At 49.4% G+C, this 17,106-nt stretch overlaps 2 protein-coding genes across 2 annotated transcripts; both read left to right on the top strand.

Annotated features, from left to right (window-relative positions):
• The first annotated feature begins 728 nt into the window (after positions 1–728).
• On the top strand, positions 729–2,353 carry LOC118646856. Its single transcript, XM_036290689.1, has one exon. The coding sequence runs from the start codon at positions 1,222–1,224 to the stop codon at positions 2,329–2,331; it is 1,110 nt and encodes a 369-aa protein (XP_036146582.1). The 5' UTR covers positions 729–1,221; the 3' UTR covers positions 2,332–2,353.
• A 7,555-nt stretch (positions 2,354–9,908) lies between these two features.
• Positions 9,909–11,108, top strand: LOC118646921. The gene has a single exon (XM_036290869.1). The coding sequence runs from the start codon at positions 9,909–9,911 to the stop codon at positions 11,106–11,108; it is 1,200 nt and encodes a 399-aa protein (XP_036146762.1).
• Positions 11,109–17,106: the final 5,998 nt, after the last annotated feature.

The following is a 17,106-nucleotide window of genomic DNA, read 5'->3' as shown; positions in this document are numbered from 1 at the left end:
GCGCGAGGTACCACAGTCGGTGCGAAGCTTACGATGTGTGCGAATCGTAACTAAGTATCGTGAATACGGTCGATCCTGTTAACAACCGTCGTGATTGTTTCAAACGGCGAAAGCATCATGATTGTGTCTGACGACGAAGACGTTATTATGGACAATGAAAATTCCGATGAAGATATGATAAGTGACGAAGACGGATTTTCAATTATTAGTGATTCCGCGAGTTATTTCGGCAAAGGCTTTATTGACCACGTAAAAAATTTTGTATTACATGCGGACCTGCTTACGTTAAACGAACGCACTAAACATTGTGCAATATTTTTCTATTATTCTACAGGTGGTGCTCTAGCCTTCTGTGCCGAATGTATAATTGATATGTGGGACATTAGAGAGGGAATGAGTGCTATTAGGGAGCATCAAACCGATCATCTCGAAAATTTGAATTATTGGGCTTGCTCGAACTGCCGTGTATGTAATAATTCCATGCAACATGTGCCCAGAGTGCGCACTATACAGACTTTTAGTATGAAACCGCACAACATGGATGAGGAGGACATTGAAGATATCAGATATGTTCTTAACAATGAACCGCTAGAAGATTGGGAAGAAGAAGAAGACACGGATGTGCGACGAATATCACCAGTGCAATTTATACGTGATAGAGAACTTGGTATAAGTGGAACACTTGAACGCGTTGCAATACATAGAGTGTATATAAACAATGAATATATTTATAACTGGCCTTATCACATGAGGCGGAAAATATATATCATGATATTAAATCAGTGTCGGAACGATAAAATCGTGTATCCAGAACATTGTAATCGTTATTGGGCAAAGCAAGTCGCTCAAGAAATGCTATATACATCCGATGCTATGTACATTAAAATTCCTGCTGGTATTGGAAGGTGTATCGAATTGGTGATAAACAACGTGGCTAAAGTGTCTTTTGAAAATCCTAAAATAACAAATATGCTGTGCACGTACAAGGAGTTTTTTTATGCTCACAATCATTATGATTATAAAGACGATCAAAATAACAATGATAACTTTGAGCATAGGATTAGAGCATATTTTTTCATTTGGCGCGAAAGAGAATGCAAGAAAATGCACTATCAAGCACAAAACTCGGTGCGATACTGCAAATCATGTGGATGTGTCACGTGCAAATGCCCGGTTGAAGAATGTGATGTAATTTAAAAAGTGCGAAAAAACGTTTAAAAAATGGAACATTTTGAGCGTGAGCTGTTGGACCAAATTGACAGGGTCGCTACCTTGGGCGATTGTTTTGAGTGGTTGCAGCGGTGCGACGAGTGTATCGAACGACTCGAGGAACATAGCCGCGTCAAGCGCCCTCGACTCAACGTTGGACAAAGACAATCTTTGGTGGCGAGAATCGCGCGACTCGCGGGTGAAAACACGCGACTGCAAAGACGTTTCGTGCACGTCGGTGGTAATTACGCGAGTGACAACGCGGACAGACTCGTGTGGCGAGAGATTGACACCGCGTTTGAGAATCGTGTTCTGACAGGAGCGGTTATCAATGCGAACTACATTGAACCGCGAAAGTTTTTAGAAGACGCTGGTGGTATAGTACTCGAGCAAGTGCGGGACGCTATCGAAAGACACAACTCTGTGAAAGTGAACACCGCATTCAATGGCGTATTTGTAACGGGCGACAAACGCACCAATAAAAGTATTACCACGAAAAACAGTGATCTCTTTAGAACATCAGACTTGGATGAGTGGTACGAACGGTGCGTTATCGAGCCCACGCTAGCATTGCTCGAGGAATTTCAAGAACGCGATAGTGGGTGGGCGTTGTCGCGTATACAGAATTTGACTGTAAACGTGAATAAGTACAATTCTATGCGTGTGGGATATCACGTGACATTACCGCGAGAAATAATGACGAAGCGTGCGGTTGTTAACGTGAAATCGACGGACAATGCTTGCTTTGCGTGGTCTGTGATAGCCGCTCTATATCCCGCAGAAAGAAATTCAGAAAGGGAGTCATCGTACCCTCATTATACAAACGTTCTGAATTTCGATGACATTGAGTTTCCAATCGCGTTAAAAGACATTAAAAAATTCGAGAGACTAAATAATATTTCGGTCAACGTCTACGAGATCCAAAAGGATCAAACTGAAACCTATAAAATTCTCCCGCTAAGACTCTCCAACGACAAGAAGGAGAAGCATGTTAATCTGCTATACGTGCAAGATCCACGCGAAGACAACGTGGGGCACTTTGCATGCATCAAGGATCTGTCTCGCCTAGTGAGCTCACAACTCAGTAAAAAAGAACACAAAAAATATATTTGTGACCGGTGAGTAATAATTTTATAAATGTTGTATTAATTGCATAGTTGAAAAATAAAATTTACGCTATTTTTTACAGATGTTTACATTACTTTAGTTCTGTGGAAAAGTTGGATGTCCACAGCGTAGATTGCCAGAAAATGAACGACTGCGCCATCCAACTACCTACTGAAAACGAGAAATGGCTGAGCTTCCGCAACATCAACAATAAGGAGCGCGTGCCATTTGTCGTCTATGCCGATCTGGAGTGCACATTGGAGAAGACGGAGAAGGAGGATATGAAAATATCGTACCAGCATTATCATCAAGTAATTAGCTTGGGATATTATGTACACTGTTCGTACGATGATGCGTTATCGGGGTATCGGTTTCGTCGCGATAAGGATTGCGTTGCGTGGTTTGCTAAACAGCTAGGAGAATTAGCACATCGTGTAAAATCAATTTTATCTGCTAAGGTCCCCATGGAAACTCTATCGAAAGAGCAATGGGAGGCATATCGTAACGCAAAGCAGTGTCATATTTGTGATAAGCCGTTCGCACCGGATGATACACGAGTGCGAGATCATTGTCATCTCACCGGTCGTTATCGCGGTCCCGCGCATTCGCTTTGCAACTTGTATTATCAGAATGTGTTGTACATACCGATAATTTTCCATAATTTATCCGGATACGATTCACACTTTATTATCAAAGAAATAGCCACAATGTTCAAGGGAAATATCAATGTGCTTCCCGTTACAAAAGAAAAATATATTTCTTTCACGAAGCATGTCATAAGTACCGCCGATGAATTAGACCCACACAATCACATAAAATTACGATTCATAGATTCATATAAATTTCTCAATTCTAGTCTTGAAAAATTGGCATCATTTCTAGGTAAAGAAAAACTAAAAATTGTGCGTAAGGAATTTTTGAATTTATCTAACGAAGAATTCGATTTATTGACTCGTAAAGGCATATTCCCATACGAGTATGTTGACTGTGTCGCAAAATTGAAGGAAACGTGTTTGCCATCGCGCGAATTATTCTTTAGTTCGTTGACGGGCGATACCGTATCCGAGAGCGATTACGCACACGCCAAGAACGTATGGGATCGGTTCTCTATTCGAACGCTGGGCGAATACAGCGATCTGTATTTGAAAACAGATGTATTGTTGTTAGCCGACGTTTTTGAAAATTTTCGTGACAAATGTGTCGAAAGTTATGGTCTCGACCCCACACATTACTATACATTACCGGGATTCACTTGGGACGCTATGCTTAAATAAATAAAAACTATTTGATAATTTATGTGCAACGTTAGAAATGGACGATGGAAGGATAATAAAGATGCTTCATATGTACGTCACAAAAAATTATATATTTTTTATATAATGTATGCTTTAAATAATGTATGCATTCTTTTTTATATGTTTATAATAAAAAACAATTTTTTATACGGATTAAATAACATTGTCTTTGTGTATCCATAAATTGTGTGATCCATCGAATCCCAATCATTTGACGTAAACCTCGTCTCCTTTCTTGCGTAATACTTTCTCTACCAGAAATACGTCCAGGTGAGTCGCGCGATGCAACTCATGCTCGTAGAACGCTCCAGCGATAGATGTTCCGCGATTAATCCTCGAGTAAATAAGTTACGGGGTTGGTACGCTGCACTTTAACGATCTTGAACACCTCGGTTGTCCAATTTGGTGTGTAACCTTTCTCGAAAATCGTCTTGTACTTGCTCACGCGTACAGAGTCGCCTACTTTGAATTTCGCTGGACCAACAATCTTTATAGCGCCGTATACCGTATCCAAGAGTCTTTCAACCATCGTGGGAGTTACGTCGACGGGTCGCACACCGATCGTTCGGTGCTTTCGAACGTTGTAATTCGACACGAGACGTGATAACAGGTCGATCCACTTGTAATTACCGTTGAGCGTAAACTGCTTCCACATATCGTTCTTCAGCGTGTGATTAAAGCGTTCGACGACCGACGCCTTCATTACCGAGTACGTAGAATAATGGTTAATGTCATGTTTTTGCAATAGTTTCTGCGTCGGCGTTGTAAAACTCTTTCCCCATATCGGTTTGTAAATTTTTCGGACGTCTGCCGCTCTCTCGAATTATCTCAGCAATAGCGTCAGCTGTCTCGCTTCCACCTTTACTTTTGAGCGGTATAGCCCACGCGTACTTGCTCAACACATCGATGACGGTGAGTATGTAGTGGTAACCTTTGTTGAAACGTGAGTACGGAATCATCTCGACGATATCGGCCTGCCACAGATCATCGTATCCTCGAACTATGACGTGTCTCCGCGGAAAATTTTTTTCTCGCTGAAGCGTGCAGTTTCTCGACGAGTCGTCGTTTTTCGGAACTAACATTAGATTTCGGTAATTTCATGTTTGATGTATGGGGTGACGTCGATCAACTGATTTGTTTTGACTATATGCAAGTTAATTTATAATAAGGCCTGCCTCGCGAAGTTCTTCGATGATGGACAGCATCTCGTTGTCATGAGCGTTATGACCAGCCCGATGCGAGGCTTCGAGCAACCGTAGACGATCCACCAGTTCGTTAGGATCGTCCCAATGCACGTAATCGATCATGTTGTCGTTTAGTGTCATAGCGCGAGGTAATTCCTTTCCGATTGCATCATCGTTTGGTGTCATAGCGCGAGGTAATCCCAATCCGCTCGTAAAATCATATTTTAATAACGGTGCAATTATATATTTATACTTGTATCCCTTATTGGCTAATAATCGGCCGTGTGTAACGTAATTACGTTTATGCGCGTTTGTAGCCAACAATATATCTTTGTACTTTCGTTTATCGTTTTCCGTGTAGACTGAATCGTTGGGATATCGTTTAAAGATCAGTTCGTAAAGACCGTGTGTACCAACACGTGTGTATTTTACATCACCGATAATTATGTAATCACTACTGTTGACGTCGAACGTTTTATTACCCAACATCATACCATCCTTGTCTAAACGAACGCCGTACACGGTATCCATAATTTTCTCTTTTTCACCACGGCCGCTGAGAAAATCTCCGATGTACTTTTGACCCAGCGGCCCCAAGTGCTGAGATAACGTTTCTAGACCTTCTGACGTTTGTAATCGATTTCGAATGGTTGTCGCAAACGAATCGTCGGCGGATTCAAAAACAGTCTAGAGAGCCTTATTTAACGGTTTTGGAGCTTCAATCGTTGATTGTACAGCTACCGTACGCGGTGTGGACGTTATCGCTGACGGATCTATCGCGTCGTTGGAAGTACGCTGCACCGACGGCGACGGTATATTCATTGCATCGTTTGACGTATGCTGCACCGATGGCGACGGTAAATTCATTGCATCGTTTGACATATATCGCATCCATTTGTTCGATTCACTTAATGCATGGTCCACTGAACTGTCTTTTCGTTTTCTCTTATTTTTTATTACATCCTTCTGGATGAACGATGTTTCGATGCCTACGTCATCGACACGCGGTTCTTCCTTTATCACGCGGACGCCGGAATTATCGACGATCTTTTGCAGCGGCTCGAAGTGTCTCTTCGCCGCGATATTCTCCTCGATCCTACCGGTCTTCAAAGCGCGATGTTTCTTACGAATCGATTCGCTCGTTTTCACAATTTCCTTCGCGATTTTTTCTCGCTCACGCGTATCGTTGTCCCCAATCATGTTAACAGAGAGCGTTGATCGCTCACGTTTCATCCCCAACGAAGTATCGATGACGACTAATCGCTCCGCAGCATCGCGAACTCGTTAAATCCTCTTCTATATCGCCTGTTAGTAAGTGAACTATCCTTGTCTATTACTAGGAATCCATAATCACGACGCCAACAATCACAACATAACGCACAAAAATCATCGTATGACATATCGGTGTTAACATGATCGTTGTACACATGTTTCAGGTTGGTACCATCCTATTTAAACAGGATCAGCAGGTTTGCGTTGTCGCGTATAAGATGTTTAGGTATTCTCGCGTACGACTGACAAAGATAAAAGCAGTCGACATTCGAGTGCCGACCCATCGCAAAATACTCTCTCACGGCATCCTGCTTGTCGCACGCAATATCGTCAAAAATGAAAATTGAGTTTGGACGCGCTTCATTCGGCGGAATGACGTCACAGTTATTGGAGAACGTAAAATAGTTAATTTCATTCATCGATCTTAACAAATTTTCCAAATACCGATATTTCGGCTGTTGCAAAGATTTCGAGTACACGTACACGTTCTCGAAACGTACACCGTGCGGACATTCCAACAAGTTTATCATAATGTTGGTTTTACCACAATTCGATGGGCCGCAAATAATCGCGCGTATAGTAGTAGGCAGCATCGCGCCATGCTTGCGCCTCTCTCCGTCATCCCCCATTAGTCGTAACTTGTCATCGTAATTCGTAACGCATATCGCCAACGGCTGTCGCACGAATCTCATGTTTTCGGAATCTGATTATATAGTGGAATCGAACGACCTATTTATAGGCGAGTGAGTGCAGTATGCTGTATATGAGTATGTGTGCGTGTGTGTGAATGCAGCGTACGGATAGAGAAAGCGTAAAGGAAGAAGATAAGCTCATTGCGGCGCGTATCAATGGCCGCGCGAAGAAGGAAGATAAGCTCGTCGCAGCGTGTATCAATGGCTGCGCGGGCGTGACACTATATCCCGCAATGGCTGGGCGTGATCGCTATGTTTATCAATAGTCGGGCGTGACACAACTTATCACCATGCGTACTAATGGACGATCCTGTTGAAGATGACTGCTAAATTAATATAGAATTAATATTTTTACGTTCGTTCACATACTTCTCACATTCATTCACATACTTTTAACGTTCGTTCACGTACTTCTTACGTTCGTTTACGTACTTCTTATGTTCGTTTCACGTTCGTTCACGTACTTTCCACGTTCGTTCACATACTTCTTACGTTCGTTCACGTACTTTCCACGTTCGTTTCAAGTACTTTCCACGTTTGTTTCACGTACTTCTTACGTTCGTTCACACATTTCTTATGTTCGTTTCACGTACTTCTACATTCGTTCACATACTTCTTACGTTCATTTCACATTCGTTCACATACTTCACACGTTCGTTCCACATTCGTTCACATTCTTCTTACGTTCATTTCACGTTTCCTTCAAACATCCTTACGTATATGTATAACCGTTTCTTATGTACGTATGTATAACCGTTTTACATATGTTTAACATCTCTCTATATATTTTTTTCTTTATTCAAAACGAAACATGTTGCGATCTGAAGCTATTTATAGGCGTGTAAAATCACGCATCGCTCAGTATCAAACATGTATCTCATACTGTCACACCCCTCCGATATACTCGAATTGAGCGCCGAGCAGTTACAATTCGTGCCGAAACCTATTTTGCTACGTGTGTGTGGCAACTACATCGAACACGTGTGGGACAGGCTTCCGGAACATATAAAGGCTGATCTAGAGGTTCGAAGCTATCGTCGTTGCTACGAGCATTACAATCAACCGTGGCAGCGGACGCACATCGACGGACCTGCACCGTTGATCAAAAATTGTGTCGAATGTCAGCTGTCGCAACGGTAAAACGTGGCTGTGGTCAACTGCTGAATCGCGCGATAAACGCTCTTCCTTTCGAATTACATATTCCCGGTTACCAGTTTTGCGGTCCGGGTACTCGGCTGAAAAAGCGATTGGCCAGAGGTGATCAAGGTATAAATCCGCTCGACGCGGCGTGTCGCGAACACGACATTGCGTACTCCCAGAGCAACGAGCTCATCGACAGACACGCGGCGGACAAGATACTCGCGGACAAAGCGCTAAAACAGGTAATCGCGAAAGATTCACCTCTCGGTGAAAGAGCAGCAGCTGCTGCTGTCTGGGCAGCCATGAAAGCCAAGACGAAGATTGGTATGGGTATGAAGAAGAATTCAACGAAAAAATCGACGAAAAAAAAACGCATACTTCAGGCTGCAAAACGAGGCGGTGCATTACCGATTTTATCAATATTGGGTGCACTCGGATCCTTGATTGGTGGAGCGGCTAGTGTGGCAAAGGTGGTGAACGACAACAAAGCCGCGCGACGTCAGCTCGAGGAGTTACAGCGTCACAATCGCGCGATGGAAGGTCACGCTTATATCTCGCCCCGTACAAACATGGAAAAGGTGTACAGAAAAAAAAAAACGTCGAAGAAACATTAACACTACCCACAGGTGCGACGACGAACGTGCAATTGACGCAACTAGCAAAACGCGCGCGTATTCCATATTTCAGAGGTGTTTTTATGCGTAACGCGTTACCGACGAGTGGTGTGCGTCTAAACGAGAGTGGTATCGTAAATTTGGACGATACGACAGGCCCCGGCACTCACTGGGTGGCGTACGCAAAGAGGGGTAACCACATCGCGTATTTCGATAGTTTCGGCAATCTTCGACCGCCTAGAGAACTAGTACGATACTTTGGGGACGGAGTGACAACGATTGAGTATAATCGAACGTCCTATCAAACGTACGATCAGAGCATTTGTGGACAACTCTGCCTACAGTTTCTTCAACGCGTGTAAATTTAAAAAGCTGTACTAGTACCGCAAAGACTCAGTATTTCACCACCATCATGTCGCTGACGTTTACCCTGAGCGGGAAGAGCAGCGTTCTCGCGGCACACTATTTTCCAGCTATAGATTTGAGCGACGATGATTACGAGCTCGGTCTAACGATTTTTGAAACCTATAACACGATACCGAACGTGAATGCCTCAAACAATACGTTTTACTTTGACAAGGATAACACGGAGATTACGATTCCCGAGGGATCGTACGAACTGCGAGCTATAAACGAATTTTTGAAACGCACAATTTCACGAAAACGTCCGCAACACGACGGAACTCATTCCGGCGACGTTACGCGTTGGGGCAACGATGATGATAATGATGGGGAGTATCCGATAACGCTTCGTGCCAACTACAATACAATGAGATGTGAGATCAAATGCGCCTAAAATATACATTTTGGTAAACCCAACAACATAGGATCGCTGCTAGGATTCTCACCGAAGCGTGATGTACTGCTACCGCGAAAATGGCACGAATCGGACGTGTCGATCAACATAATGAACGTGAACATTATTCGCGTGGAATGCAACGTGACTGCGGGCGCGTACAGCAACAATAAGAGTGTACACACGATACATGAGTTTTCACCGAGCGTGCCACCAGGATATAAGATATCGGAAAGGCTCACACAAATCATTTATCTGCCAATCATCGTGCGGTGCATTACGGATCTGACAATACGCGCCGTCGATCAGAACGGACGATTGCTTGATTTTCGAGGAGAAGAAATCACCGTCAGACTGCACGTGCGACGACGGTTGCAACAATAACGCGAACGTGAGATGCTCGTGCTAAACACATCGCAGCGCGCGAAAGATAACGTTATCTCCACACCAGTGCCAACATTCCAACAGTCACCCGATACTCTTGCGACGACGTTTAATAATATTCAATCGTCTTGCTGTCCCGAGAAAAAGAAGCTCAACGCGTCGAACGTTAAATTTTTACAATCTCTGGGATTCGCGGTGCGAAACGTCTGATAACGATGACTGACATTCTAAACATCGGAGACGAGCCGATCTTCGATGATCGCATCGTCAAGATCGAGACTCATACGTACAATCCGTTTGCCAACACAACGTTCGGGCACAGCGACGAGATACGAATACCCATACACCAACAGGATCTGTACGAATTGCCGTTCGAAAGTTTTCTATACATCGAGGGAAAAGTGACAATAAACAAACCAGCCGAGGGATTTTCGGTGGTACTGGGAAATAATTGTGTCGCGTTCATGTTCGATGAGATTCGATACGAACTCGACGGTGTAGAAATTGATCGTAACAGAAATGTTGGAATAACCAGCACACTGAAAAATTATGCAACGGTGTCGTCAGACAAAAACGTGATTCTGAGGAACGCAGGATGGATTTCCGGCTGGGACGTGAATGGATACTTTAATTATTGCGTACCACTCAACATGTTGTTGGGGTTTTGCGAGGATTACAGACGCGTGGTGATCAACGCTCGTCACGAGTTAATTTTAATACGCGCGCGTAACGATAACAACAGTCTAATGAGAAGTTCGGAGTTGGAACCCACGATTGATATATTCAAGATACAATGGCGCATGCCTCACGTACTGCTGAACGAGATACATAAGTTGTCGATGCTGCGTACTCTGGAGAGCGGACGGTACCTGAGCATGGCTTTTCGTTCGTGGGATCTGTACGAGTTTCTACTATTGCAGCAAACAACTAAGCATTCGTGGGCCATCAAGACCGCTACTCAGCTCGAGAAGCCACGATATGTTATCTTTGCTCTGCAGACGGGTCGAAAGAACATTGTGTCCGAGGATCCAAGCCGATTCGATCATTGCAAATTGACAAACGTGAAACTGTATCTGAACTTGGAATGTTATCCATACGACGATATGAACTTGGATTTCGATAAAAATAAATGGGCGATTCTGTACGACATGTACGCGCGTTTCTGCAAGGGTTATTATGGATACGAGTATCTCGAGCCGAACCTCACCACTTCAACTTTTCTACTTAACGGTCCGTTCGTAATCATCGATTGCTCTCGACAGAACGAATCGATCAAGAGCGCAACCGTGGACGTGCGCATAGAATTTGAGTGCAAAGAGAATGTGTCGATGAATACCACCGCGTACTGCCTCATCATACACGATCGTGTGATACAGTACAACCCGTTGACAAACGTTGTGCGCAAAATCACCTAAGTGCGGCGCCACTTTTCTCCAAAACAATATCAAGATGATATAAAAATTTATAACGCATCGAGGTGGATCACAGTATTCTCAACGACAGCTGTCATGCTTGTACCAACGTTCGTAGACCTGCAAGGTTTCATCGTTGGAGGAAAATTTATCGTTAAGGAATTTGCCTCTCTCAAAGATGGATTTGAACTCACCCACTACCTGTTTACACCCACTTATCCATGGGAATACCTTACCAAGGCAGAAAGATGTCAGGTGGCATGGTTGAAAGTGAATCATCATGGAATATCATGGGAGGATGGATTAATTCCGCACAGCATGGCTAGGAGTTTGATTACAAAGGCGGTGATGGGTACAACTGCAACCGATGAAATTGTCGTGTACGTAAAGGGATGTGATAAACGAGAATGGCTGCAGGACTTACTCCTGGACGAGGCGAAAGATGAAGCTAATGTTGAGAATATCGAGATGCATTACGAAGACATAGAACCTCTAAACAAGTTGGACATTATGTACACTTTACGATGTCAGAATCATGTGAACAACTGCGCTTTACAAAATGTATTTAAGCTGTTTAATTGGTGGTCTAAGAATAAAAAATATATATCGTATCCATTTTTACATTCTTTTACCCCCTCATATTTCCCTTTTTCCCCATCTCGTTTTATTTATACAATTTTTAACTTAAAACTATATAGGAAAAAATAATTCGAACAATATCATTTTTATACATTTATTTTGTTATATAAAGCATAACGTACAATATGATTCACAACGTAATTAGCTTACAGTTTACAGGACTGGTTTTCTTTACACATTTTACTTGTCATATAAAGCATCATATACAATATTATCGAAAGCGTAAGCAATTAGCTCACACTCTACGAGACATGTTGTAACGGTTCACCTTTCCCGATCGCCTCGGACAGGCTCGCCGGATTCCAGGATTCGGGAGAAGGGGAGAAACCAACTTGCGTATACCGATCTCAGATTAACAGTCTTTTATTGTAATTCTTATTCTATCTTACATAGTCCTTAGGCTACTTATTCTATGCGTGTATATACAATAATGTACAGCTTAACCTAATGTCGTCGACTCGGACGGGAGCGCGCTAGTGCGCAGCACCTTGAACGCGGTCGCGAACCGTGGTCGCCGGCAAGAACCGGGCGGGCAGGGCGGCCAAGTAACCGGCCCCGTGGAGGATGCTAGGAATGGCCGAATGCCGGCAAGAACCGGGCAGCAGAACGGCCAGGTGGCCTGCTCCGTCGGCGGATACAAGGAGAGCCGAATGCCGGCAAGAACCGGGCGGCAGAACGGCAAGGTGGCCTGCTCCGTCGGCGGATACAAAGATGGCCAAATGCCGGCGAGAACCAGGCGGCAGAACGGCCAGGTGGCCGGCTCTGTTGGCACAATGAGGATAGCCGAATGCCGGCAAGAACCGGGCGGCAGAACGGCCAGGTGGCCTGCTCCGTCGGCGGACACAAGGATAGTCGAATGCCGGCGAGAACCGGGCGTCAGAGTGGTCCGGAGACCTACTCAGTCGACAGGACGGGACTGGTGCTCGATCCCGATCGAGCACGGCTTTTATACCCGTCGGAGCGATCCCCACGCGCTCCCAGCCGCGTGGTGGGATCGGTTCCCGACGGGGGATACTAGACTTTCGGGAGGGGCGTCCGTAGACGCCGAGTCCCGTGGTGGGGCGGATGGTCGGCCCGGGACTTAGTGACGAATTGTCACATCACCCCCTTTTTTTAGGGGGGGGTGGGCGCGGGTGGCAACGGCCGGATTGCCCGGGGCTGACCCCGGCGATCGAAGCGGATGATCCATCGATCGCCGGTGTCAGTCACCCGGTACTTACGGCGTACCACGGCGGCGTGGAACGGCACCGCCACCACCCTCCCGTTCGGTAAGGCCACGCGCACCGGGGGGGTGTACCCCGCCGGCGGTGCCGGGCTGGTTCCGTTCGGGAGGGGCGGTGTGGGCCGGACCGTGCGGTAGCCGTGGTGCGCCGGTGCTGGTGGCGGCGTGGTGGGCGGCGTCGGAGGCGACGCGACCGGCGGCGCGGTCGGTAGCGCCGGGGGCGCCGCAATGGGTGGCGCGGTCGGTGGCGCCGGCGGTGGCGCGATTAGTCGCGGCGTAACGGCCGCGAGCGGCCTGGGCGGCGCGGCGTGAGGTGGCGCGGGCGGTGGTGGGGCGGGGCGCGTGGAAGGGGGCGCGGGGGGAGCCTTGACGGCGTACCCCTCGGGGGGCCTCCTCCGAGTCCGGCGTCCCCTGGGTGGTGGTGGGGGGAGTTGAGCGAGGAAACTCGCTTTTCTCCGTTGGTCGGCGTCGGACCGCTGGATGGAGGTCCCCCGACGAGGCACCCTCCGCTCCCTAGGTGGTGGTGGTGGCGGTGTGGGCTCCTTCGGCCGCCTCTTCCACGCCGTGCCCTCGTCCCCTTCGTCGTCGCTCGAGCTCGAGATGGGGCTCCCGAAGAGCTCTCGTTCGCGCTCTTTGCGGTCTCCCATTTCGGAAAGCGATGCAAATGAGGGCGCGGGCCGCTCTTATATAGTGGGTCGGCATGGGGTGGGAGTGACGCGGCGTGGGGGTAATCGTTAAGGTGAGTTTGCGTGTGTCCCGGGTTCGTTCGGTATTAACCGAGTGGGTTTGTTCGGGATTTTCCACGGGGGTGATTCTCTCACTCGTCGGCCGGTGTTTCTTCTTTGTCTGAGTCGGCGTCGGTGTCGGTCTCTCCCTCGGTTTCGCCGGTGTCCTCCCGTTGGTCCGGCTTGAGGTCCTGGACGTGTATGTGGCGGTGCCACCTTCCCTGGGCATCCTTCAGGTCCACCACCACGGGACTGTGGATGCGTCGTACCTCCATTGGGCCACGGAACTTTGGCGCCAGCTTGGCGTTAAACGCGTTTTCCCGGTTGGACAGCGGTCGGTCGCGTTTCCAGACTTTTTCCCCGATTCTCGGTCGCCACTCGCGCCGTCGCAGGTTATAATGGTGTTCTTGCGCCTGGTATGCTCGGGCGAGGTGCACCCTGGCCACTTCATAGGCGTCCCGCAGCGCCCGGTGTCTGTCCTCCGGGCGCAGCTCCTCCGGCTGTCGGCGGTCCTCGGGGTGGGGCCGCGCTAATTCTCGACCATGCACGAGGAAGGCGGGCGAGTATCCGGTGGCCGCATGCGTCGCCGTGTTTAGCGCAAATTGCAGGGCCTCGATGTGCCGGTCCCAGTCGCGGTGGCGGTCTCCGACGTACTGCGACACCATTGTTTTTATGGTCCGGTTGGCCCGCTCCACGGGGTTGCAGTGCGGTGCATACACCGGGGAAGTTCGGTGCTCAACCCCGAGGTCCGCGAGGAGCCGTCGGAAGGGTCGCGAGGTAAACTGCGTGCCGTTATCGGAGATGACGCGCTGGGGGCACCCATGGCGGTAGACAATCCTTCGGGTGACCTCGCGAGTCACGGCGGTCGCGGTGGCTTGGCGGAGGGGCACCAGCTCGATCCACTTGCTGAATCGGTCCTGAGCCGTCAGAAGCCAGGTGTGGCCGCGCCCGGACCGGGGCAGCGGACCCACTAGGTCTATTGACACCTGCTGCCATGGTGCGTTTACTGGGGTGGCGTGCAGATGGCCGGCCGGTTTCTGCTGGCGGACTTTGTGTGCCTGGCAGGTGGAGCACTGCCGAACGTAGCGGGCGATGTCGCGGAACATCCCGGGCCAATAATATAGCCGAGCCACCCGGGCGATGGTTTTTGCCACTCCCAAGTGTCCCGCGGTGGGCTCGTCGTGGAGCCGCCTTAATACCTCCTTTCGTCGTTCTCGCGGCAGGCACTCCTTCCACTGGTCTTCGGCCGGTGTTTCGGAGAAGTTTAGGTCGTGCAACAGGTGGCGGTACAGGCGGTCATCGCGGAGCGCGTAGTCGGGAAATTCCTCGGGGTGGTCGGTGACCCGGCGTTTCATCCGCGCGTGCCACGGACAGCCCGGCCGGTGGATGGCCCCCACTGGTGGCGCCCGGGAGAGGGCATCGGCCACGTGATTCTGGCTTCCCCGCCGATATCGGATTTCGAAGTCGTGCTGTTGTAACTCGAAAAGCCATCGCCCCAGTCGGCCGGTGGGAGCCTCCATCTGCTGCAGCCATTTTAGTGCTTGATGGTCGGTAAGCACCGTAAATCGATACCCCTCGAGGTAGTCGCGCATCCGGCGGATCCCCCAGACCACCGCCAGGCATTCCAGCTCCGTAGCGCTGTAATTCGCCTCCGCTTTATTTAGGGTTCGGCTGGCGTAGGCAATAACCCTCTCCCCCTGGCCGTGGTCCTGTGTTAATACGGCGCCCAGCCCGTGGGTGCTGGCGTCGGTCTGCAGGAGGAAAGGCCTGGCGAAATCCGGACAGGCCAATACTGGGGCCGACGTGAGGGCGGTCTTCAGGCGCCTAAACGCATCCTTCTCGGCGTCTCCCCAGGACCATCGGGCGTGCTTCCTGGTAAGGGCGGTCAGCGGTGCCGCCTGGGTGGCGAAGTCGGGTATAAACCGCCGATACCAGGACGCCATGCCCAAGAACTGGCGCACCTTCCGGAGGGTGGTGGGTGCGGGCCACTTGGTGATGGCGCTGACCTTTTCCGGGTCGGTGTGAACGCCATGCCGGTCCACGACGTGCCCCAGGTAGCGTAGGCTGTTGCGGCAGAAATGGCACTTGTCCGGGTTCAGCCGGAGTCGAGCCGCCCGGAGGCGTCGGAAGACTTCCGCCAGGTGTCGGAGGTGATCCTCGAAGGTGTTGCTTGCCACTATGAAACGTGGCCGGGGCGGAGTGGAGTCCGAACGGCATAACGGTGAACTGGTAGAGTCCTCGTCCAGGTACCGTAAATGCCGTGGCCGGGCGGCTGGCTCGCGCCAACGGGACCTGCCAGTACCCGCTCTTCAGGTCCAGCGTAGAGAGATAGGTCGCCCCCCGGAGCTTGTCTAGTGTGGCGGTGATGTGCGGGAGGGGGTATGCGTCCTTCTCCGAGACTTCGTTCAGGCGGCGGAAATCAATGCAGAACCGGTGTGCCCCGTCCTTCTTTTTGACCAGGACCACGGGTGAGCTCCACGGACTGCGCGAGGGTTCGATTACTCCCTCGGCCAGCATTTTGTCGACCTCTCGGTCGATGACGGCCTGCATAGCCGGATTTTGTGGCCGGTATCGCTGTTTGATGGGCGGTCCGGGCTTGAGGCGGATGCGGTGTTCCGCGTGAGACGTGGTTCCCCGGATCTGCTCGAACTTGGGAAGTTCCGCCGCGAGGAACGCCTGGAGCCGGGCTGCCTCTCGTGGAGTTTGCCGGCTGAGTGCCCCAATAGTTGTGCGCTTGCTGCCGGGACCGAGCGGAGGGGGTCGGAGGGTTAAGCGTAGCTTTCGCCATAGGTCCACCCCGATTAAAACTTGGCTGCCTAGCCGTGGTAGAATGGCAAACCGGTGCCGGTACGTGCGTCCCTGCAGGCGTAGCGACAGGTGGAGTATCCCCAAGATGGCTACTTGGGTTCCATCGGCGAGGTGTGCGTACCCCTCCATCGGCCCCGTGGTGACACGTTGACGGGGGAACAGCCTGGCCGTCTCGTCGCTGACATAAGACAGCTCGGATCCCGAGTCCACGAGCGCCAACAGAGAGTGGCCGCCAATACGGACAGGTAGGTGTGGCCGCGGATTATAAGTTATTCGGTCGCGGGCTCGGTGACGATCGCCACGTCGCCGGCCCGCTGGGCGTTTCCCGGCGGGTGGCAGTCGCGAGTTAGGACTCCATCCTTCCCGCAGCGGGAACAGAACTTCTTCGGTGGCCGTTTACAATCCTGTCGGGTATGTCCACGCTGTTTGCAGCGCCAGCAGCAGTCATCTCGGCTATAGGTCGTAACGGCGGCAGTGGCCTTTGAGACGGGCCTAGCTTCGGGCGAGCGGGTCTTCCGGCGTTGCTCGATCTCTTCATATCGAGCGGCCTGAGAGCTTAACTCGAGCAGGGTGGTCTGTCCGGTTAGCGGGACGAACAGCTGGTAGT

Source organism: Monomorium pharaonis, chromosome 8 (genome assembly GCF_013373865.1).
Source record: "Monomorium pharaonis isolate MP-MQ-018 chromosome 8, ASM1337386v2, whole genome shotgun sequence".
Classification (NCBI taxonomy): Eukaryota; Metazoa; Arthropoda; class Insecta; order Hymenoptera; family Formicidae; genus Monomorium; species Monomorium pharaonis.
The sequence above is the reverse complement of the archived record's forward strand: the minus strand, read 5'-3'. Positions and strand labels throughout refer to the sequence as shown.

Bases quoted from the DNA above. Each gene is read 5' to 3' on its own strand.
- LOC118646856 (XM_036290689.1), top strand. From the start codon at position 1,222: ATGGAACATTTTGAGCGTGAGCTGTTGGACCAAATTGACAGGGTCGCT.
- LOC118646921 (XM_036290869.1), top strand. From the start codon at position 9,909: ATGACTGACATTCTAAACATCGGAGACGAGCCGATCTTCGATGATCGC.